Source organism: Staurois parvus, unplaced genomic scaffold (assembly GCF_062004578.1).
Source record: "Staurois parvus isolate SC_StPar_1 unplaced genomic scaffold, SC_StPar_1.0 ptg001302l, whole genome shotgun sequence".
Lineage (NCBI taxonomy): Eukaryota > Metazoa > Chordata > Amphibia > Anura > Ranidae > Staurois > Staurois parvus.
In genome coordinates, this window is record NW_028319098.1 from 4,725,660 (window position 1) to 4,751,347 (window position 25,688).

General features: G+C 41.7%; 1 protein-coding gene across 2 annotated transcripts in view; it reads right to left on the reverse strand.

Moving 5' to 3' along the window:
* Positions 1–25,688, reverse strand: part of ZC2HC1A (zinc finger C2HC-type containing 1A) — a 117,239-nt gene that overhangs the window by 14,509 nt on the left and 77,042 nt on the right. For both annotated transcript variants that reach the window (XM_089661013.1, XM_089661014.1), the window contains one exon: positions 18,955–19,056. In XM_089661013.1, the coding sequence (XP_089517139.1) occupies positions 18,955–19,056 (102 nt within the window). The remainder of the gene's footprint in view (positions 1–18,954; positions 19,057–25,688) is intronic.

The window sequence follows — 25,688 nt, forward strand, 5'->3', positions numbered from 1 at the left end:
ATCCAAATCAGGTGAACGGTGTAGGAATTACAACAGTTTGCATATGTGCCTCCCACTTGTTAAGGGACCAAAAGTAATGGGACAGAATAATAATCATAAATCAAACTTTCACTTTTTAATACTTGGTTGCAAATCCTTTGCAGTCAATTACAGCCTGAAGTCTGGAATGCATAGACATCACCAGACGTTGGGTTTCATCCCTGGTGATGCTCTGCCAGGCCTCTACTGCAACTGTCTTCAGTTCCTGCTTGTTCTTGGGGCATTTTCCCTTCAGTTTTGTCTTCAGCAAGTGAAATGCATGCTCCATCGGATTCAGGTCAGGTGATTGACTTGGCCATTGCAGAACATTCCACTTCTTTCCCTTAAAAAACTCTTTGGTTGCTTTTGCAGTATGCTTTGGGTCATTGTCCATCTGCACTGTGAAGCGGCGTCCAATGAGTTGTGAATCATTTGGCTGAATATGAGCAGATAATATTGCCCGAAACACTTCAGAATTCATCCTGCTGCTTTTGTCAGCAGTCACATCATCAATAAATACAAGAGAAGCAGTTCCATTGGCAGCCATACATGCCCACGCCATGACACTACCACCACCATGCTTCACTGATGAGGTGGTATGCTTAGGATCATGAGCAGTTCCTTTCCTTCTCCATACTCTTCTCTTCCCATCACTCTGGTACAAGTTGATCTTGGTCTCATCTGTCCATAGGATGTTGTTCCAGAACTGTGAAGGCTTTTTTAGATGTCGCTTGGCAAACTCTAATCTGACCTTCCTGTTTTTGAGGCTCACCAATGGTTTACATCTTGTGGTGAACCCTCTGTATTCACTCTGGTGAAGTCTTCTCTTGATTGTTGACTTTGACACACATACACCTACCTCCTGGAGAGTGTTCTTGATCTGGCCAACTGTTGTGAAGGGTGTTTTCTTCACCAGGGAAAGAATTATTCAGTCATCCACCACAGTTGTTTTCCGTGGTCTTCTGGGTCTTTTGGTGTAGCTGAGCTCACCGGTGCGTTCCTTCTTTTTAGAATGTTCCAAACAGTTGTTTTGGCCATGCCTAATGTTTTTGCTATCTCTCTGATGGGTTTGTTTTGTTTTTTCAGCCTAATGATGGCTTGCTTCACTGATAGTGACAGCTCTTTGGATTTCATCTTGAGAGTTGACAGCAACAGATTCCAAATGCAAATAGCACACTTGAATTGAACTCTGGACCTTTTCTCTGCTCATTGTAATTGGGATAATGAGGGAATAACACACACTCGGCCATGGAACAGCTGAGAAGCCAATTGTCCCATTACTTTTGGTCCCTTAACAAGTGGGAGGCACATATGCAAACTGTTGTAATTCCTACACCGTTCACCTGATTTGGATGTAAATACCCTCAAATTAAAGCTGACAGTCTGCAGTTAAAGCACATCTTGTTCGTTTCATTTCAAATCCATTGTGGTGGTGTATAGAGCGAAAAATGTTAGAATTGTGTCGATGTCCCAATATTTATGGACCTGACTGTATATGATGACACTGTACTGCACTGGTGACAGTGATGTAGCACCCTCTAGTGGCGCTAGAGAATTAGGTAAATTTACTGGATCACTAGTAGTGATCAACCAGTAGTTTAAGTGAGCATGTCTGAGTGGGGGTCAAGTCCAGGTCAGATTAGGTAAGGCTTAATGACTCAGCAGGTCGGGCCTCTATTGCCTCCACCTGGTTCTGGACGTCCATGGAAGCCTCTAGAAGCCAGTGGGCGAAGGTGTGAAGACCTACAGCTATACAGTGGGGATCAAAAGTTTGGGCACCCCAGCTAAAAATTTGTATTAATGTGCATAAAGAAGCCAAGGAAAGATGGAAAAATCTCCAAAAGGCATCAAATTACAGATTAGACATTCTTATAATATGCCAACAAAAGTTAGATTTTATTTCCATCATTTACACTTTCAAAATAACAGAAAACAAAGAAATGGCATCTGCAAAAGTTTGGGCACCCTGCAGAATTTATAGCATGCACTGCCCCCTTTGCCAAGCTGAGACCTGCCAGTGTCATGGATTGTTCTCAATCATCGTCTGGGAAGACCAGGTGATGTCAATCTCAAAGGTTTTAAATGCCCAGACTCATCTGACCTTGCCCCAACAATCAGCACCATGGGTTCTTCTAAGCAGTTGTCTAGAAAACTGAAACTGAAAATAGTTGACGCTCACAAAGCTGGAGAAGGCTATAAGAAGATAGCAAAGCGTTTTCAGATGTCAATATCCTCTGTTCGGAATGTAATTAAGAAATGGCAGTCATCAGGAACAGTGGAAGTTAAAGCAAGATCTGGAAGACCAAGAAAAATATCAGACAGAACAGCTCGCAGGATTGTGAGAAAAGCAATTCAAAACCCACGTTTGACTGCACGATCCCTCCAGAAAGATCTGGCAGACACTGGAGTTGTGGTACACTATTCCACTATAAAGAGATACTTGTACAAATATGGTCTTCATGGAAGAGTCATCAGAAGAAAACCTCTTCTACGTCCTCACCACAAAAATCATCGTTTGAACTTTGCAAATGAACATATAGACAAGCCTGATGCATTTTGGAAACAAGTTCTGTGGACCGATGAGGTTAAAATTGAATTTTTTGGCCGGAATGAGCAAAGGTACGTTTGGAGAAGAAGGGGCACAGAATTTAATGAAAAGAACCTCTGTCCAACTGTTAAGCGTGAATGGAAGAGGGGCAGTTGAATGATAGGACCTCCACCGCTTATTCACAGTATGTGATCCAACGTGTGAGAGTAGTAATACGTGCAATAAAAATAGCAGAAAGAGCATAGGGGGTGGGCGAGCAGTAGTAGAAGTGCATCTAAGCACCACAAATCAAAAGCCAATTAATTTATATTTAAAATTCAAACTCCCCCATCCATCCATATATCCATGTTTTATTTTGCGGAGAAAAACACCCCCTAGCATTTCTGGCTGTGGCCACCTTGAGTAAGGGCAGGTGATCCATGTAGCATTTACTTTCTGAAATCCATCTGCCCTTAACTCAGGCATGCATGCAGGTGGGTGTGCTTAGCTGAGAAGACTCCTCCCCCCCTTCTGAAGACATACACTCATTAATAAACACACAAAAAAAGCTTAGTTTCATTATAAATATCAGTATTCAATATATCAAATGTAACTGTGAATACTTGTAACTTAAAAAAAAAAAAAAAGAGTCTTGGATGCAGATGCCGAGCAAAATGAAAAACTACACCATATTATTGTGCAACAAAAAAAAAAAACATTTGATGTTCAATAAAGATTTATAGGAAGCTAAAAAAAAGCACCTAGTTGATATTCATAATTTAAGGGCACTTTCACACGGGTGATCTCTGTCCACTGATCACAGGTCCATGCCCACACCGCATATGCAGAGAAGACATGAACACAATTACATTGGACTGTCATCCATCTGGATTGGATACAGGCGGGTGTACACGGACACATGTCCATTTACATCTGCCGCTCCATGGAGGCCAAAGATGGTCCAATTAGGTCCGCCTGAAAAAAAAAAAAAACAGACAGGTGGACCCAATTGGTCCACCCATGTGAAAAAGTGGCCTAATTTGAATTGCTCTCCTGAAACTGTTTTTTTAAGTCATGTGACTACCACAGCACCAATCAGGGCTGTGCAGACACAGACTCGCACTGTAGAGAGCATGCATCAGCTGCATAATAGAAGCTCCTCCCAAGGATATTTCCCTGCAGATGCCAAAGAACAGGGAAATATCATTTGAGCACAACAGTGCTGCAGGAATAAGGTACTTTAAAGAAATAAACAAAAAAAACCCCAAAATATAGTGGCATGATATACTGTATATGTTTTGTGGATGAATTATGGCAATTAACCCTTTTCTGTTTAGTATGATAATCATATGGCAATATTTCCCTTCTACAAAACTGGGCTACTTCTTATTTTTACTGTAATATGCCTCTTCCACAATCCTGGGCTTGCTGCTTATTTTAGAACTTTGACCTATTACATATACAAGCTGAGGGAGACAAACTATTGCTTTAAGCTTGACATGATTACAAAATATCTGTAATATTACTTGAAGAAACAGTACTTTTCATCATTATCCTGTTGTAAAAGAAGAGTTACCAGCCCTTAATTTTGGCACTTTCATTAATAAAAAAAAAAAGCCAGCAGGGCGAGATTCAATTGCATCTGTTTCACCTAATATTTAAAGTGGTTGCAAACCCTTACATATACCCAGTGAAATGACTGGCCTCAGGTGATATACAGAGATGAAACAAATTCTCCTACATAAGTTGCACCTGTTTATATGCACCCTTTTCTTCTCTACATCCATTCAAAGTCCAGAATTTATACAGCATTTCTCACATCCAGAAGGCAGGGGGCAAAAATCTGAAATTTACACTCTGCAGAGCTCAGTAAGTAGAGTTCTCATAGCTGACTGAAGAGAAGAGAAACGCCCCCCTCCACACAACTCACAGGAACAGAGCGGAGGATGTCATTCTCCTGGAGGTCCCTACTGTCACCTTTCTTCTCCTAGTGTCAGTAAAACTTGTCAGAAGTGATTCATGCTGATAGCAGAGGAATGAAGCAGAAGACAGAAATAACACTTCGTGCTCTGGATTGAGACAAGTACACACTATAGAGGGATATGCTTTGTTCATATTTCATATCTGAGGTTCACAACCACTTTAAGTCCTGGAAGCACTTTATCAGTATCATCAGAAAAACACAAAATGTTAAGTGGCTTATCTCCCAAAGTTCACCAAAAACTGAAAATTTCACTTTTCGCTAAACTGGCCCTTAAAGTGTTACAAAACCCAGGACCCAGCATTCGCTATATGTGGTCTCCCACAGTAAACAGAACATGGAAATGCAATTCTTTTAGTAAATATAACCTGCTAAATACCTTTTCTCATCAGCAGATAGGAGTAGTCTTATGATTTCTATCAGTGTCCAGCAGAGCATTGGTTTACGCTTGTAGGAGAAGTTTGCATTCTCCCCAGACTGTCCTAAGAGGCTGCATAACCCGACTCTGTCTGGACAGTGCTGACTGGTCCTGTGCTGATCACATACACTCTCCCAAGAAATAAAAAACTCTAGCAATACACACCAAAGTGAGTGTTTGCAGCTTGCCCCCCAAGGCTCTGTTCTATCAGCAGATGGATTGGGGACAGTAGAAGAAGGGGGATCAGAGAAGACAGGATCAAACATCCTTTTTACACAATGTGGAGGACTAACCCCTTAGGTTCCACAGGGAGTATAACAGGCATGCTTTACTGCATATACAGACTGATTTTACTGTTGTGGGTTTAGTAACACTTGAATCAAAGTGTTATCAAACAAAGTTATTTTTATTTGGGTTAATTATGGGGCTCTGGGTGGCACTAAAGCCTCTTCTCACACAGACATGTGCAATCTCCTGTTGGCTGCACCTACTACCAAATGAATCTCCAGACGAAAACTCTAAAATTCATTGCTACTCCTCCAACCTTTGTGTCCACAGCAGTTATATGTTAACTGCTGTTCAAGGTAGAGAGACTCCCAATCTCCAAGCACAACTCCTCCTGTAAGTGCTAGCCCAGCTCGTGTGCTGAATAGGTGAGAAAAAAAGATGTCCGATCGACTGCACTCCAAACAATCCACTTTATTGAACCAAGATAAAACCAGTACAGACAGTGGAAATACAGTGGGGGGATTGGCAGGTAAACGTGTTTCATGCTAAAGACAGCGCTTATTCATTACCAGGGGTAATGAACAAGCACTGTCTTTAGCGTGAAACGCATTTACCTGTCGATTCCCCCATTGAATTTCCACTGTTAGTATTGGTTTTATGTTGGTTCAATAAAGTGGATTGTTTGGAATGCAGCCGATCAGACGTCCTTTGTTCTCAATCCTGTCCATAGCTGTTGGGAGTGCTTGGTATAGTGGCATCTCATTGGTTGCTTTTTTTTCCCATAAAAGATTTGTTTTCCTCCGGGACAATCCTTGTATAGTTTGCTTTACATGCTTCCTTTGGAGAAGAAGTATTCTTTTCTACAAAAAAAAAAAAAAAATCTCACAATGTAATGAATGTTAAGTACTGGCTGCTCAGTGCATTCACTGTGGCCCCTCTGTATACAGATGTAAACAATATACTGCTGAAATTTCTGTTTCACAACAGGACTTGAACACCTTCCAGTTCCCAGACTTTTGTACGTGGGAAGATGAACATGTAATTTACAATGTTGGCCATAAACTAAAAATACCACATAGGCAGCAATGGGTCTTCAGAAGTGGTCTCGCTACACTTACACAAGTTCAAAATGCAAAGAAAAAATCTAGAAAGCTTTTTTTTCTCTGTTTAGCATTGGCTCAAAACCTTTGCCAATGTCTTGTTGCTGTTTGTGTTCCCATTTTTAGACTTTTCACTACCTATTTGACAGGTCTTAGACAAAACAGAAAATCTCCCTAAGAAGAAAACAGACCGGAAATGATTTCATCAAAAGTGTGGGCAAACCCATATGTTGAAAATTCTATTTTAAACTATTCTTCCCAAATATATTGAGATATATTTGAAATGCTACAATTTTGCCCATATTACACACACACAAGGTTAGAAGGTTAGAACTATATAAGATTTTTATTACAGACCATGTCCCCAAAAGCCAGATTCCTCTCACTTCCTCTGCAGGTATCAGTGTCAGACAGAACAGGAAGTAAAGGGGAAAACTTCTCAATAGGTATCACAGATAGCAGAAGACCATCTTATGTGGATTTCTCAGTATATGATGGAAATTGGAAAGTAATGCTTTGGTCACCTGTTTAAAAAAACAATGGGGGAGATTTCATATAACTGGTGCACTCACAATCTGGTGCAGCTGTACATGATAGCTAATCAGCCTCTAACTTCCGCTTTTTCAGTTAAGGTTTGACAATAAAACCTGGAAGCTGATTGGTTTCTATGCAGAGCTGCACCAGATTTTGAACTCTCCAATTTTAGTAAATAACCACCATTATCACCTTGGCCATTCAGGATATAAGCCACCCCTGACCACTCACTCATACTCCTCCAGTACTACCCCTTCATTATCTCCTCCATCACAGCCATGACCAAAATACCCAATTTAAGCTTGTGTTGGAGCTCAGTGGGAGCTGTCATGTGACAGTGTCCAGGCCTAGTGATTGGATGCTAGACCTAAGTACTGCATTATAGGAGGTCACATGCTTGAGGCATGGTAAGCAGTGGTAGCCAAGGAGGAATGAGTAGCAGAATGCAAAGTTTGTGTGCGGGGGGTTACACACATTCTATCACTTTGCCTCAAATAGGCAGGGTTAAAAATGACAGTAGACCTCAGTTTTTCAGGCACTTTCATCAGCCAATTTAATCATTTACTGAGAATGCAGCTTCTTTATCTTTTCATCTTTGTCTATGTTCCTGCTAAAGCTGATGCCATAACCACTTCCGCTTGTTTCGTGATGGCTCCTTTTTCTTGCAGCATCCTATGGAGCCACCCTTGCATGCAGAGACTATAGCTGTGTCTCCCTACACTGTGCTCATCAATAGAAATACACATCCCCACAGATTAGGATGGCAAGGTGCTTCCCTGCTCCTCCCCCACCGCTTTTTCAAGCCAACATACTGACTCAAGACTGCATTGTCCACTGTTGACTCTTTCCTGTGAAGACCAGAAATTCAGGGAAGCAACGCTGAGAGAGCAGGATTTAGCAGCATTGAAAGTTGTAAACTGCAAGTGATTGAGAAATAATTTTTATAAATGCTTCAAAGCCAAATGTTTATTACTACCTTAAAAAGTGTAACTTCAAAAGTCAACAGCGGCAAGGCATTAACCCCTCCCCACCCTTCCCCCGAAAACAAAAATTTTTATTCTCTACCCTGCCATTTTTTTCAGCTGAGCAAAGAAGTTGTTTGATAAAATAGAGGAACATGTGACTAAAGCCTGCCATAGATGGATCGAAACTTGGCCGGTTCAGCAGGGACCGGCTGAGTTTCGATCCATCTATGGGCAGGCTGGTTGTACCCAAGTCAATCCATCAACTGAATTGGGTAAAATCAGCCTATCAGAATTTACATGCGACTACTGCCAGCAGCTATAGCGGTTAGCATAATCATTGCGTTCTACCAGCATTAGGAGGGATTCCCCCATCAACACGGACTCTGTTGATGGGGGAATCAAGCGATTTTTCTTTCCTGCAACCCATGGTTGCAGGAAAGAAAACTGAATCACCTTGCTTTAGTCTCTTTGACTGCACTGTATCAATCACCAAACATTAGTGCTGTAACATGGGGAAAGTGCATAGCCATGTGTAAGCTTCAACCTGAGCAGCTAGTAGTTTACTCAGGACAAGTGATGGAGGAGGCAATTATGTGGTGTCGGGGAGGCTAGGATTTAATTAAAACAGATGCCTTTGCCCTGCATGGATAAAGCACAAGGACCTTTAAACCGTTATGGTATTTCAGCATGTCACCTTGCATATCCCTGTGTTACATGAGTCATTCTTCTTACGTCGAATTCCTGTTATGATTATTAAACTAAACCTGTCATATAAAAATAGAGGGCTGCCATGACTGATCTATTAGAGAAAATGTTTTATGCTTGATAGGATGACACATTGACTTTAAAGGATAAGTTCACCTTTGGAACATGTTACATGTTCCACCCATGTAACATGTTCAAGCATTTGCACCCCCCACTCCTGTGACAGCAGGCAGGGGAATCTTCTTCCCCCACCCACTGTCATAATTTGAAAACAGTGCTCCGCCCACATGGCCATACCATTCATTCACAGTTTCCTCTAAATGGATAGACTACAAGTACTATCAGACTTTGCAGCTGACGGCTTGTATTTCTCAATGAGCTGCAAGGGCGCAGGTGAGCGCTCTAGTGGTTTATTGATTCTTACTCCTCTCAAGTACCTGCTTGCTGTACAAGATATGGGCAGACAGCTATCCTGCAAGTCTGAAGGAGCCTAACTGCACCTGTGATCAGCTGATTGCAAGTACAATGCTCTGCAGGCTCCTTAGGAAAAACATTATAAATGCACTTTTTTTTTTACCTGCACAAAAATGTGTATTTATAATTTTTTTACAAAATGTGAATCTAGCTTTTAAAACCATCACTCACCAGTATCTAAACTGGAGCAGGTACACACTGCTCAGAAAAGTAACAGAAATGTCAGAAATCTTTATACGCTTGCATGTACACAGTCAGGCTAGCAGTTCCATTACAAAGTAATATCTATGAAGAGGTTTTGGCCAATACAGCATATTGGAACATTTCGTCAGTAGCAGAAACTGAGAGCATTTGGGAGTGCTGTTTATGGCACATTTCCTTTGGCACCCTTGTTGACTCTCATTCACATCAGAATCCAGCAATGATCTGCAATCCATACAGTAAATTCCTACTACAACACAGTCTATTCTATAAATTTCTGCTCCCTAATGGAAAGTCACATAGAGGGCAAACAAATCTACGGTGAAAGAAATGTACTCTTGTAAATAACATTTCTAGATAGTAAAGCCTTGACATTCGGAGAGTCGAGCATGCAATGGGTCATACTGATGAGATAACATACAGTAATATCTAACTTGAGGGATCTCTGTTATGGAATTCGTAGGTAGTGACATTACTGAATTTAACATGTCTTACCACTGATCCCTATGTAAGGTGCAATTTACTGGAAACCCCATTAAAGTTGCAGCAACCGGCATTTATTTTCTTCAATAAGCTTTTGTTAAGGTCTTTTTTTTATTGTCAGAATGTGAACGCAAAAAACAGCTTGATGCAGTTTGATGGAGCTTAGAAGTAGGTCATATATGCCTTTCAAATGGCATCAGTGATCTCAGAAACGTGTCAAATGCAAGTGGCATGCACCTGAAAGCTGCACCCAGTATGTACAGATATGAGCAGTGCCCTTATGGGGAACAAAAAGATGTGCTCTACAATCTGGAAGGAAGCCTGGACTGGAGGGCGGAAAAATTGTTGCATGCACTGTAAGGAGCCATTCACTGATTTTCTACCAATCTGAGTTTAGATTAATGTATTCTGACTAGTTAGTAATGTTGACTCATTACATTGGACTTGACCTGTTACTGGATCAGAATCCATTTAAGCATTGGGACACCCTTCCAAATCATTGGATTCAGGTGCTCCAATCACCTCCATGGCCCCAGGTGTGTAAAATCAAGCACCTAGGCATACAGACTGCTTCTACAAACACTTGTGAAAGAATGGGTCTCTCGCAGGAGCTCAATGAATTCAAGCGTGGTATAGTGATAGGTTCCCACCTGTGCAATAATTCCATCCGTGAAATTTCCTTGCTACTAAATATTCCACGGACAACTGTTCATGGTATTGAAACGAAAAATGACAGAGCAGGGTCAGTGTATGCTGAAGCGCACAGTGTGCAGAAGTCGCCAACTGTCTGCAGAGTAAATAGCTAAAGATCTCCAAACTTTGTGTGGCCTTCAGATTAGCACAATAACAGAGCGTAGAGAGCTTCATGGAATGGGTTTCCATGGCTGAGCAGCTGCATCCAAGCCTTACATCACCAAGTGCAATGCAAAGCGTCGGATGCAGTGGTGTAAAGCACGCCGCCAATGGGCTCAAGAGCAGTGGAGACGTGTTCTCTGAAATGACCAATCACGCTTCTCTGTCTGGAAATCCAATGGACGTGTCTGGGTTTGGCAGGTTGCCGGGAGAATGGTACTTGTTTGACTGCATTGAGCCAAGTGTAAAGTTTGGTGTAGGAGGGATTATGGTGTGGGGTTGATTTTCAGGGGTTGGGCTTGGCCCCTTAGTTCCGGTGATGGGAACTCTTAAGACGTCAGCATACCAAAATATTTTGGACAATTTCATACTCCCAACTTTGGGGATGGCCCCAACCTGTTCAAACATGACATGGTGAAGCCATTCCTTTGTTGATTTGGATGTATGCTTTGGGTTGTTGTCATGCTGAAAGATGAAGTTCCTCTTCATGTTTAGCTTTCTAGCAGAAGTCTGAAGGTTTTGTGCCAATATTGACTGGTATTTGTAACTGTTCATAATTCCCTCTACCTTATCTAAGGCCCCAGTTACAGCTGAAGAAAAAACAGCCCCAAAGCATGATGCTGCCACCACCATGCTTCACTGTGGGTATGGTGTTCTTTTGGTGATGTGCAGTGTTGTTTTTGCGCCAAACATATCTTTTGGAATTATGGCCTAAAAGTTCAACCTTGGTTTCATCAGACCATAACACATTTTGCACATGATTTTGGGAAACTTCAGAAGTGTTTTATCAAAATTTAGCCAGCCTTAGATGTTTTTCTTTGTAAGAAAAGGCTTCCTGCTTGCCACTCTACCCCATAACCCAGACATATGAAGAATACAGGAGTTTGTCATCACATTTACCACACAGCCAGTACTTGACAGATATTCCTGCAGCTCCTTTAATGTTGCTGTAGGCCTCTTGGCAGCCTCCCAGACCTGTTTTCTTTTTGTCTTTTCATCAATTTTAGGGGGACATCCAGTTCTTGGTAATGTCACAGTTGCGCCATATTTTCTCCACTTGATGATGACTGTCTTCACTATGTTCCATGGTATATCTAATGCCTTGAAAATTCTTTTGTACCCTTCTCCTGACTGATACCTTTTAACAATGACATTCCTCTGATGCTTTGGAAGCTCTCTGCGAACCATGGCTTACCTTCCTACTAGAACAACTTTATTTGAGGTTAATCAGAGGCACTTTAAATGATGGCAGGTGCTTCACTCTTTTATCCTAGTGATTACACAGAAAGAAAGTGATGTGAATTTCTATATTTTAGAATTGCCACCAGAAAAAAAAAGCATAGGGAAATCTTCCAACAAGGACACCTATTCAGGAGAAAACTGTCCAAGAAGGGAAGTCCCCTCACTTTGTACAGATTTTCTCTCACTTCCTGTTGTATCTTTGGGACAGGAAGTGCAGGAAAATCTCCCCAATTTTTTGGGGAACAAGAAAAAAAACATTTGGTCTATACATATCCTTTAACTAGCTTGGTCATACTTTTAGTAGTCAGCTTAACAGAAGCCTGTGTGGATTTTCCACCTTCCCAGAGCAGGGCTCAGGGAATGGAAACATGTGGGCACTAGCTGAATATTTGGGAAAGGCACAATTTAAGAAGCAATGATGTGACCCACTACACTTACTTCCCCAAATCTGCAGCTTACTCAAGTTTTTTCTTAAAGCTGAACTAAGGATTTTTTTGTGTGCACACAGACTGTTTATTGAAGAGACAATCAATGTCTCTTCTGCAGTAAGATAAACTAAAACTTACCTGCCTGCTCAGTCTTCCTTAGAATGTAAACTGTGCTGCGCATGCACAGCTCATTAAATGCTCAGGCACTAGGCCTGTGTGCTGGAATGACTGAACTCCTGCGCAGGTGTCCCATCCAATGCCAGCCAATAAGATGGCCACAGATCAGCACCCAGAAGAAGCTGAAGAGAAGGGACTGGAACTAACAAGTGACCTCATAGATGTGGGACTGTTGAAACTAAGATAAGTATTGCAGACTTTAGTTCCGCTTTAAAGCATAGCTAAACCCACAGATTAAACAGTTTCCCAAAACAGTAATAATCAAAGCATGCCTCTGTTCACTCTTGCCAGTGTCAGCTCTTACCCAATCTTGCAAGCCTTCAAGTGGCTGGTGCCCTATCTGTTCATATGTAGATCACCCATGGCAACTTCAGATCTAAATAGAGGCTAAGATGGTACCGTCCTCGTCTGCAAAGGATAGGGGGGTTAAGTTCCACTTTCATAGTAAGGAAGGGCTAGACACTTTCAGGTGTTTTTGTGCTGTCTGTATATTCTTGTCAAAGTGACCCCTAGCCCCCTTCTTGTCCTTATGTCCCAGGGGCAGAAGTGATGTGAAATCTCAGTGGTGGCATCATAGACACTGAGAAAAGCTTACATGAATTCTTACTTTCTCATGCTACCTCAAAACTAAATAAAATGGCCAAAGTTGGTCTTAGTTGTTGAAAATGCAAAATAAAAGTTAGGTGAAAAGCTAGTTACAAGCATGTGATGTAAAAAGTGCAGCGCTAATGAACAAATAATACGTATTAAATGCCCCCCCCCTAAATAGACAGTATGAAGTCCACAGAAAACAATGTCCAGTAAAGACAAATAGTAGAAATGGTGACTTTGTTACTCCCAGTGAGGCATTCGTCAGGATCATGTGGAAATGTAAGAAATGCGCACTCACCAGATGCGCATTAGATAAGCACAATATTAGTAACCAGAGGTCCCCTCTTGTCCTGTAGAAGGTGCAGCTCACACTGGACAGGCTATCCCACAGTACTGGCGCCTCCAGAGATCTTCTTTACTGATGAAAGCTGCGATGGGGGTCAGCTCATCTGAGTCACTCTCCTCTGGGCCTCAGGGTGGTCACCATATGGTCCTGTGACGCCAGACAGCTAATCCCAGCAGGCTTCCCAGGGTCTCCCTCTACCTTGTACTCCAGATGTTAATCAGTTGGACTTTGCAATGGTTTTGCTCAAAACAGGAAGATCAGGGCTGTTTTGAGCAAAACCATTGCAAAGTCCAACTGATTAACATCTGGAATACAAGGTAGAGGGAGACCCTGGGAAGCCTGCTGGGATTAGCTGTCTGGCGTTACAAGACCATATGGTGACCACCCTGAGGCCCAGAGGAGAGTGACTCAGATGAGCTGACCCCCATCGCAGCTTCCATCAGTAAAGAAGATCTCTGGAGGCGCCAGTACTGTGGGATAGCCTGTCCAGTTTGAGCTGCACCTTCTACAGGACAAGAGGGGACCTCTGGTTACTAATATTGCGCTTATCAAATGCGCATCTGGTGAGTGTGCATTTCTTACATTTCCACACGATCCAGACGAATGCCTCACTGGGAGTAACGAAGTCACCATTTCTACTATTTGTCTTTACCGGACATTGTTTTCTGTGGACTTCATACTGTCTATTTAAGGGCGTGACCATTTAATACGTATTATTTGTTCATTAGCGCTGCACTTTTTACATCACATATATTTAAGAGGTTATAGGTTTGCCTTGTAGTGTATCAGCTGCTTATGGTTTTTATCATCTTAGCGCTCACTGAATCACCTTGATATTCTGTTTTTAGTTACAAGCATGTCTGGCCTTGGACAGCTGAAAGTTTTGGTTCTTGCAGGAAATTAAAGTATGTGCCTATTTGTAAACTGCAAGGTTTTTCACAAAGAGGATATCACTAAAGCCTTGTGCTTATTTCAAACAAAAATTGAACATAAACTTCGGCTTTAATGAAATCCAAACAAATGACTATCTTAATTGAAGCAGGGCCACACTATTCATATCAGGAATCCATCCTGTTAAACAGGAAAAGAACTTGTAAATGTGCCAAATAAACACAGACTACAACCTGGCACAAATAATCAAGTGTGTAAATGACCAGGAAGCTTAAACAGAATAAAATATAAAAAAAATAACAGATTAGTTGAAGGCCAAAGAATTATCCCAAAATAGAATATGAATACTAAATCAGGAAATTCCTTCTATTTCAGGAAACAGAGAGAGCGTCTAGTGAGCATACTTAGCCTATAAATGATTTACAGCTATAAATAAAAGTTCTATTTTTTTTTTTTTACAAGTATAAACAGATGTGTCTGCAACGATGGACAGGAAGATGGTCATCGTCTGTGGCCTGGAATCGGCACTTTTCAGGTGTAAATTGCCAAACAGACTGAAGGAGTGTACCTATAGATAGGCACGTCTTTTCGTCTTCTTACTGACAAAGGGCAAAGATTAGTCAGATCGCACAGAACAATTTTTCAGCAAGTTAGGAAATCTAAAATCATTTAATCTCCTTGCCTAACAACTGAAAGGATTTTGTGCATTTTGTGTGAAAATTCAGTTATCCTTTAAAGTTTGTGCAGACTCTTAGAAGCTAAATATAGAGACAGGTGGACAAGGATTCAGTCTACACACTCCATGCTGCCGTCATGCTGTCTGTGTAGAATTTAAGGTAGTGTGCATAGATCTGCAGGATTGGGCAAGAATATCTATACTAAAAAAGATTGTCCATCACAGACAGTAATGCAGGCATACATGAGTCCTATTACAGGAGCCCAGCAGGTATTCAGGAATTCTATTGTCAAGTGCAGTATGCAAGTACACAGGAACAACATTTATTTAAATACAATACAACAGTTACATGTGAACAATTCCTTGCCAATGTTTGCCCTGAGATGCCCTGTGTGCTTTACATATAAATGCACTATTTTATGCACCATACTGAGACCCAGGATCATATCTCCATATACAAACAATATAACAAAAAACACTTGCACCGAATGCTTGCATCAAATAAAATAAAGATAGAGTGAATTAATTCAATAACTCATGAAACTGTGAAAAAGGAGTACTGCCGCCACTTTAAATCAAATATACCATGCAAAAATAAATGAACATAAATATAAATAGTCCAGTGGCGTTGTGATCAACCAATTATATAAAACAAAACATTCATGTGACATGCATCAATCACTTCGTGCGTAAGAATAAAGTCCATTGTGACACGTGAATATCTCTTTCAATGTGAAGACCTTCAAGTGTTCCCAAACCAGAAAACACCATGCGCCCTTTAACAAACGTCTCCTCTTGTGGGTGTGCACTCACTAAACTCACATGCCTTCCATTCTCATGGTTGTCATGTATCGCTTGTGTGTCTCCAACAGGGGTATCTGCATACAAACTTTCCACAAATCTCCTTTACTCCTCTCCACCAGATAATGGTCCTCTCTCCCCCTCCGTCCCCGGCCTGCTGAGGACGTCCTGTGCGCCAGACCTCGGTGTACCACCTGCCCCACACTGAGCCCCAGGATCCTATCTCCATATATAGGCTACAGTCATCCTATTGTTATCAGAGCTCTATGTATAACAGAGGGGGGCATTAAAGTTGGCCAGAGAAGGAGCGATTTGGTTTTCAGCAACTACAGAAAAGAAAATCACTCAATTCCCTCAACAACACAGTAAGGTGTCATGCAGACAAAAAAGAAGTTAGCAAAAAACCCCCCCCCCAAAAAAAAAAACAAACACCCCCACAGGTCAAGTACAAGTCAAAAATACTAATTTTCTTAAACGCACAGCACAGGACAGGATGCTTAACCACTAGCCTACGGGGCACTTTTACCCCCTCCCTGCCCAGGCCAATTTACAGCTTTCATTTTAGTTTTCTAAGATCATGAAAATGAGTACTCCATGTCACTTGTGTGTCTTTTGTTCAAGTACATCATCTTTAAGCACTATTTAACGGGTTACTAAACCCAGGATCCTGCATTCTCTCCCACAGTACACACAACATGGAAATGCAATTATTTTAGGAAATATAAAGTGCTAAATACCTTTTCTCCTTAACAGTTAGAAGCAGTCTTGTGACTTCAGCTGAGCACTGGTTAAAGCTTGTAGGAGGAGTTTTCTCTAAGAGGATGGAAATCCCCTGACTTATGTCTGGACTGTGCTGATTGGTCCTGTGCTGATCACATGCACTCTCCCAAGAAAAAAAAAACCTCTCTAGCAATACACACTAAACTGAGCATGTGCAGAAGGGCACGGTTCAGTCTGTCTTATCAGCGTGGGCTTTTGAACAAGAGGAGGGGCAGAGAAGACAGGATCAAACAGTCTTTTCACACAATGCAGAGGATTAACCCCTTAGGTTCCACAGTGAGTATAACAGTCATGCTTTACTGCATATACAGACTGATTTTACTGTTGTGGGTGTAGTAACACTTTAAATCATCAAGATCTAATGTTTGCCTGTTCAAGCATGCTAAAAGAAGTCAGCAATTTCCATGGAGTGTGCTTACTTTTTCACATGACTGTATGCTCAGAGTAATGGCTACTGAAGAACATCTTTTCTCTACCGCCCATGCAAAGTAAAGCTTATGGCAAAGGATCATAGTAATTAGCGAAGACCTTTTATATTTAGCCCCATCCATGTAAACCACAATTCAAAAAGACTACAGATAGAAGATCATTTATCGAAAATTATAAAACACTAAAATCATTGGAATGTATGAGCACACAATGCTGCTATGTGTTTTATTGCCTGCGGTAAAAAGCCAAAAGTTCTCCAGCCACTTGTTTAGGAGCAGAGATAGTGAATTTATTTTTGTGCAGTTTTTTTTCATCCAAAGAAGCTTACCAGGGCTCAGATGTAGCGGCTGCATTTGTTCTTTTTTCAGGCTAAGAGCATTTTCAGCAAGAACAGAAAGACAGTGTCCTCGGCACTTCCGTTATTCTACACCGAAACCTAGAACAATCGCCTTACTTCTGTAAACGACTAATCTCCCCACCTCTCGTGTAACAGATGAACAAAGGCAGACATATTTATGGTCCAGCCTGTGTGACAATCATGGCTCTTTCCATAGATATCACAGATCATATGCAGGACAGGCATTTCCTCCCCTACAGTGCACATACACAAGGGGACAGGGATGCTCCTGACATCATTGACCTAATATGCCTACATTAGCTCATCTATAATAAAAATAAAGAAAAAAGCCTCAAACAGGTAAAATATTGCAGCCACTACATGTTAGGACTGGTAAGCTGAAATATATTAAATGTTTGTTTTTGGGTTTAGATATGTTTTAAATGTCATGAAGACTACTGCTGAATGAATGCAGCTTCACAGTAACTACACGCGTGTACAGACGTGGCCAAAAGTTTTGAGAATGACACAAATATTGATTTTCACAAAGTCTTCTGCATCAGTGTCTTTAGATCTTGTTGTCAGATGTTACTATGATTTACTGAAGTATAATTACAAGCGTGTCATAAGTGTCAAAAGCTTTCATTGACAACTAGAGTAAGTTTATGCAAAGAGTCAACATTTGCAGTGTTGATCCTTCTTTTTCAAGACCTCTGCAATTCACCCTGGCATGCTGTCAATCAACTTCTGGGCCACATCCTGACTGATGGCAGCCCATTCTTGCACAATCAATGCTTGGAGTGTGTGTGTGTGTGTGTGTGTGTGTCTGTGTTTGTTCACCCGCCTCTTGAGGATTAACCACAAGTTCCCAATGGGATTAAGGTCTGGGGAGTTTCCTGGACATGGACCCAAACTTTCGATGTTTTGTTTCCCAAGCCACTTAAGTATCACCTTTGCCTTATGGCAAGGTGCTCCATCATGCTGGAAAAGGCACCAAAAACTGTTCTTGGATGGTTGGGAGAAGTTGATCACGGAGGATGTTTTTGTATCATTCTTATTCATGACTGTGTTCTTAGGCAAAATTGTGAGTTAAACCCACTACCTTGGCTGAGAAGCAACCCCACACATGAATGGTCTCTGGATGCTTTACTGTTGGCATGACACAGGACTGATGGTAGCACTCACCTTTTCTTTTTCAGACATCGATTTTACGGATGCCCTAAACAATCAAAAAGGAGATTCATCAGAGAAGATGACTTTACAGACTCCAGTCCTCAGCAGTGTAATCCCAGTACCTTTTGCAGAATATCAGTCTGTACCTGAAGTATTTCCTTTAGAGAAGTGGCTTCTTTGTTGCCCTTCTTGACACCAGGCCATCCTCCAAAAGTCTTTGCATCACTATGCATGCAAATGCACTCACACCTGCCTGCTGCCATTCCTGAGCAAGCTCTGCACTGGTGGTGCCCCGATCCCACAGCTGAATCAACTTTAGGAGATGGTCCTGGTGCTTGATGAACTTCTTGGAGGCCCTGAAGCCTTCTTTACACCAACTGAACACCTCTCCTTGAACTTCTTGATGGTCTGATAAATGGTTGATTTAAGTGCAGTCTTAGGAGCAGCAATATCCTTGCCTGTGAAACCCTTTGTGTGCAAAGCAATGATGACTGCACGTTTCCTTGCAGGTAAATTAATATTTGTCCCATTCTCAAAACTTTTGGCGAGCGCTATAAATAATCAGTTACACACAAAAATCTAAAAGGGCAACAATACCTAGTGTAGTTTTCAGCATTATAGGTTTTCCTTTTGTTAGCAAGTGCAGCTGATGGTGGATTTCTGGCCAAACTTGGTGGTGTCCTTGTCTTCATTGTACCTCTGAAATGACACATGAAATAAGATTACAAATGCAACGAATTGCAAAACAGATCATGCAAAAGTCTACAACAGAACGACTGAGAGCTTTATGAAACCGGCCCATTCCTTGCAATGCATTGATCAGGTACCTATGGCTACACACAAAAGTACTGAAACGCAGACATTTTTGCAGGTATCGTACTTGTAGTCTGGGTTGTGATGTACTTAATCTTTTGTACATTCAAGTATTTTTTTTCATTATCTGAGGAGAAGAAAACATATGTACTAGGACTGCAAATGTATAAAACGCAAAGCAGATAATAGGTAACATTTCTGGTGTCAAGTCAAACCGGACCACATTCAAGTGCAACTCCAATCAGAACATTATTTTTAATTAGAACAGAATGACAGGATTTCATCATTGTTTGGATCCTTTTAGGAGAATATTACTATTAATTCCTTTCTCATTGACTATTAGTCAGTCAGACAGGAAGCTAAAAGAAATCTCTCCAAATGGGTAGGAAGACAATATAAACCAAACAATAGTCAATACAGTAATACCTCGGTTTAAGAACGCCTCGGTTAAAGTAATTTTCGGTTTACAAATGGAAATCCACTGAAAATAATGCCTCGGTTTACAAATTTTGTATGAATTTTTTTTCACAATACGAAGTGTATGTCAGTGCTGATTTTTAAATGCAATTGCTGGCTCTTTTTTTTTTCTTCACTATAGCTCACAGAATTAGCTGTCACTTTCCCCAAAGTTAACGGAAATGTTGTTTCTTTTAAGAAACTAAAAAGAAACATTGTTTGCCCCCCCCCCCTTTCCTGACCTGCCAGGCTGCATGCTCTGAAAAGGGTCTGGTATGGATTTTGGGGAGGACCCCCACGCCATTTTGTTTTAAATTTTGGTGTGGGAGTTCCCCTCAAAATCCATACCAGACACAAAGGGCTTGGTATGGATGGGAAGGGGTACCCCACGCAGGTTTTTAAATTATTGTTTTTATTGCCGGCAATTCTTTTACATTCAGATGTCAGTGGGGAACCCCGCTGACAGCTGAAATATTAACACATGGTTGTCACTACTAAAATGCCGCATGACTTGATAAAATAACTCATGCGGTATTTATTAGTGTTTACTTTTTTTTTGATCTCCGGAACAGATTGGTTTTCAATGCACTCCTATGGGAAACGGTGTTTCGGTTTAAGAATTTTTCGCTATAAGAAAAGTCCTGCAGAACAAATTAAATTCTTAAACCGAGGTATTACTGTAGTTCTACTTGCTTTCTTTCTCTTGCCTCTCTGACTGGCAGCTTCTTCATTAAGGGGTAAGTTCCCCTTTTGCACATAAATAATAAATGCACATTGTTTTTACAGGTAAAAAATTGTGCATTTATTATTTTTGTCTGCAGTAGCCTGTAATTCAGCAGATCGTCCTGTACCTGTCCTGAGTTCAGCAGATCGCTGGTGCCATGCAGGTCTCCTGCAGTATATCTGCTTGCCTGTACACGATGTACGAGCATGAAGATATACAGACAGAAAGATTCAATGAACTATCACGGTGCTCCACAGTAGTTCATTGAAAACTACAAGCCAACTGTTGGGATTTGCAGTTCATTCATTCGTGGAACCCTGTGTCAGTACCTCTGTCATACACACCCTAAAAACAGGAGGAACATGTTCCGAAAGGTGAACTTATCCTTTACAGCAGGCCATACATTAAGCAATTTTCTTTCCTGCATCCATGGGCATTAAGTCTTAATGGGGGAATCCCTCCCATGAGGCCTTTGTATTCTGACAGTAGGAGGTTTCCCAGAATACAGTGATCACTATAGCCACCAGCAGTAATCGAGCGTAAAAAAAAACAAAAAAAAAAAACAGACAGGCTGATAGCTAAAAACGCAATGACAATATTTCCCTTTATCCATTTGAGCCCTAGGCCAATTCTGACATTACTCTCCTAAATGTAAATATCATCATTTTCTTTCTAGAAATTTGTTTGCTAAAATATAAAAGATGATGTTACGAAGAGTAAATAGATGCCTAACATGTCACGCTTTAAAATTGCACATGCTCCTGGAATGACAACAAACTAAAGTACTTAAATATCACCATAGGTGATGCTTTAAAAGGCTTTACCCTAGGGTTCACACTTATGTGGATTTCAGTGCGTTTTCTAGTTGGCAGAAACGCACTACAATTCATTTACATGTTTTCCAACTAATCTAATTCACATCTGTGCTTTCTGAGCCAGAGCAGATTTTTGAAAGGGTCAAGGTCTTTTTTCCTGCAGCAGATTGCGTTTTGCGTGGAATAGACTTCAATGGAACCGCATCCAAAATGCAAGTACTGGTTTTTAATGCGTTTTTTATGCATTTGGCATGTTGTGTTTTGTGTAACTTTAAGCTGGTTGTTAAAAGGAGACACTGTCCTTAACCACCTCCAATCCGGCCGTTGTATATAAACGGCCGGACGGTGGCACTGCAGGGTCAGGGGGCCATTTATAAACGGCCTCCCCGCACCCTGCTTGTGCGCGTTCCCTGGGAGCGCGCAGCACCGCGATCCGATGCCCGCTGTGTCCTCCATACACAGTGAAACACTGATCGTCGGACGGGACCTCTGTAAGAGGTCCCGATCATGTGATCACTGATTGGCCAATCAGTGATCACATGCAAAGTAGTAAGCAAGATGTCACTTGTGACATCATTGCTTACTACGTGTGAAATCTGTGAATAATCACAGAGGTCACATGGTACAAGGCTATTCACAACAGCCTTGTACCATGTGACAAGCTGTGACCAATCACAGCTCACTCAGTACTTTTCAATGGCTGCAAGAATGCAGACAGAGAGAAAGAGAAATGATTGCTTTTACATCCTATACAGTATGGGTGTAAAAGCAATCAGTGTAAAAAAAAAAAAAAAAAAAAATCATCACCCCCCACAAGTACTACAGGGTCACCATGCTGACACTGTACTGCTAGGGTGACAGTATGTAAAAAAAAAAAACAAATAATAATAAGCAAATAAAATAAAAACTTAAAAAAAAGTTTAAAAATTATAAAATTTTTGGTTTTACCTAATTTGGCTTATTTTTTTTTTTTTTTACAAAAAAGATAACAGAATAAATTTTGGCCAAGATTTATGATGAAATATTATTTATTTGCAAAATTTTATAAGAAAAACACGGTTTTCAAAATTTTTGGACTTTTTCATTTACATAGCAAAAAAAAAATAAAAATCCCAGCGGTGAATAAATAAAACCAAAAAAAAAATGTATCTGTCTCAAACAAATGGTAAAAAATTCATATGGGTACAGTGTTGCATGACGGCGCAATTGTCATTTAAAGTGTGATAGCGCTAAAAGCTGAAAATTGCCCTGGACAGGAAGAGGGTAAAAGTGTCCGGACAGGAATTGGTTAACAAGTAAGCAACATGGTTGTTAAGGAGCGGGCAGCTGTCCTGTCCTTAACAACCAATGAGTCATCAGCTGACAGCTTAATATAAACAAACCTATTGCCAGTAATTAATAAAAAAAAAATGGTTGAAAAACAGTGCGGGGTCCCCTCTCAAATCCATACCAGGCCCTTTGGGTCTATTATGAATTTTAAGGGTAACCCTACTCCAAATTAAGAGGGGAAAAAAAACAAAAACAAAAAAAAAACCCCACGACCCCGCTAATCCCTACCAGACTCTTATCCGAGCATGCAGCCTGGCAATTCAGGAAAAGAGGAGGGGGACAAATGAGCGCCACCCTCCCCCCCACACCATACCAGGCCACATGCCCTCAACATGGGGGGGGCTGCTTTGGAACAGGGGGCTTCCCCCAAAAGCAACTTGTCCTCATGTTGATGAGAACAAAGGGCCTCTTCCTCACAACCCTGGGCTGTGGTTCTGGGGGTCTGTGGGGGGTTACTTATCGGAATATGGAATCCCCCTTTAACAAGGGGGCTCCCAGATCCCAGCCCTTCATGTAAATGAGTATGGGGTATGCTGGGACATGCTTGGTCGATGATGCTACGAGAGGGCGGGGTCACCTGGTGACTTCACTGGGTGGCTCCGCTCCTTGGCTTATATAAGAGCTGTCAGACGGCGAGAGCCTTCATTGGGACGGAGCTCTTTTTTTTTTCTTTGGGTTGGTGGTGGCGTTCCTCATGATTGATTTTGGATTTAGTTTGGGGGACAATTTATTTTTCTTTTAATAAAAGGACTTGTCAAAAACTGTTGAGTTTTTATTCACTTTTGACACTTTTTTGGCGAATGAGCAGGGGTAATATGTACTCCCTACTCATTCACAATTGTTAATTTGAAAGGTCCAGGAAATACCTTAGAAGACAGAGTAAAGCTGAAGTGGGAAGAAAACTGGATTAGGGAAGAGGGGGGGAAAGAGAGAACTGGAGAGAGGGCCAGTAGAATTCCACAGGGATTGGCGGGGGGCAGAGACTCGTCCTGACACCCCCCCCCCCTCTCACTGTTGAAAGAACCGGCTCAGTGTATAAGAAAAAACATTAGGGCTCAGAGTGGAGTCTCCATGGAAGAAGTTAATGGTCTTTGATTCCTGTAATAGAACCTAGGTCTCCAGGTTTTCTAGTACTTCTCATCTCTCTCCTTCAGAGTCAGGGTGAGCTTCTCCATTTGTATTTCTGTGATCCTAGCTTGCCACTGTGCGATTATGGTGGGAGCAGCTTTGTTTCTACATTGCCATCCCTGCCGGAAGAACACAGTGATTGCTGCTAGCAATAATTGCATGCCAAAAATCTGACATGGTGGTTCTACCAGCATGGGTACCATCAGCCTGCCCACAGATGGATCTCAATCTCGGCCAGTCCCTGATGAACCAGTCAAAATTCCATCCATCTATGGCCGACTTTAAAGGAGATTCTCTCTCTTTGCCCCCACCCCCTCAAAGCTTATTCAGGGCTCCTTCCTCCTACTCTTCAGGTGCCAGTTTTCAGCATGCCAGCTGGACGCTCAGGCTCGCCCTCTGCATCTTGGGAGGAGGTCACATGCCCCATCATACCTGACAGCACCAGTCATTTATTAAAGATCTGTCAGAGAAATGAAGCTGCAAGGGAGTTTCTTTTTTACAAGATATCATATCTTTCGCCCGAATGGGTAAAGGGACAGCTTTTACTTGAAGACTACCTGTCCCCAGATCATTAATTTCAACAACGATCAAAACATTATACTGTACATACACTTTTAATGTATTTTCATTATGCCATTTACCTGTTACATCCAAAAAAGCCCCAAGGCAGCTTCTGGGCACATCATCTTGGATGTGATGTCAGCAGCCACAGCAGACTTTGAGCTGTCACCCATGTGGCATTCTATAGTAATCTCCTTAGTATTAAGATTTAGTGACTGCACCGCAAAATGGGGCACAAAATGCCTCAGGGCAAAATTCATCAGGTTCTCAATTTCTTCTGAACTGATAAGCCTCAATCTCAAGAATGTTGTTCCAGGTTAATGTCAAGGTCCTACCTTTTCCCTGAGGTTATGTTACTCCATGTGCTGGCGTCCATCTTGGATTCTGCTGTGCATGGTGGGAATCCTTTTATGCCTTCAGGTCTCTGAGGTCCATCCCCCAGAGGGGCGTGGCTGATGACATATAAGCCTGTGGCCCGCACATGCTCTTTGCACTTGTGTCTTTGTGTTGCTATTACTCTGTTCTGACTCTCGTGACTCTCCTGGTATCTGATTCGGCTTGTGACTTGACTATTTTTTGTATTCTCCTTTGATCTGACCCTCTGTTGCTGAACCCGGCTCGTGACCTGTGATTCTCGTCTGCTGTCCTGTACTGTTTTGTCCTGCTGTTGTTGACCCCGGCCTGTCTGACTACTCTTTTGTCTCTTCCACCAGCTACACGCCATTGGCGGCGGCCATTACCGCAGCTGAAGTGTCTCGGGGGCCGCGACCTGGTTCCTGGCTGCGTCAAGTCCATCCCCACCATCAGGGGCCCTGGTGAAGGGCAGCCTGGGACTTAGACTCCACGCCCTGAGGGACTTCGGTCTGTGGGTGGTGGTTGTCGTCAGCCAGTGCGTTACATTGTTAGGCCTGCCTGTCCGTTCCTCGGCTCCTGCCCTGACAGTTAAACAATGCCTCCACTGTATACTAGTGACACTAGTAGGTTTGGTCATTCAGGAATAGTTCACCTCCCACACTAAAAACATCAGTGTGTGGCCAACACAACTCCTTCTGCCTGTGGTCTGCTAATGTTGCTGTTTTTTTTCTGGACTGTAAATGCCAAAAATCACTGAGGTCTGACAAGCCATAACTGCACTATGCAGACTATGAACGTGGGATAGATTTTATCTCTACTGATGCGTCTGCAAGGAATTAAAACAGAAATTATATTTATTAGAGTCATTGCCAAGTCATCTAGACTGAGTCTGGTATTTGATACAAACCTAAAATTAATTTAATGTTAACTCTGAACTAGGAAAGCAGGATATGATCTTATAACTAGGAGCTGTTGAAATGGCCAAGTACTGTATATTTACTATTATGTTCTTTACTTGCAATGGAGAAGCAACTAATTTACAGTCCTTAACCTGACACCCTTATCTGCAGAAGACCAGATTGCTCTTCACAAGTTCTATTTTGCAGGATGCTCTAGTAATTAAAACAGAATCTGTAGTCTCTAAAGAAGTC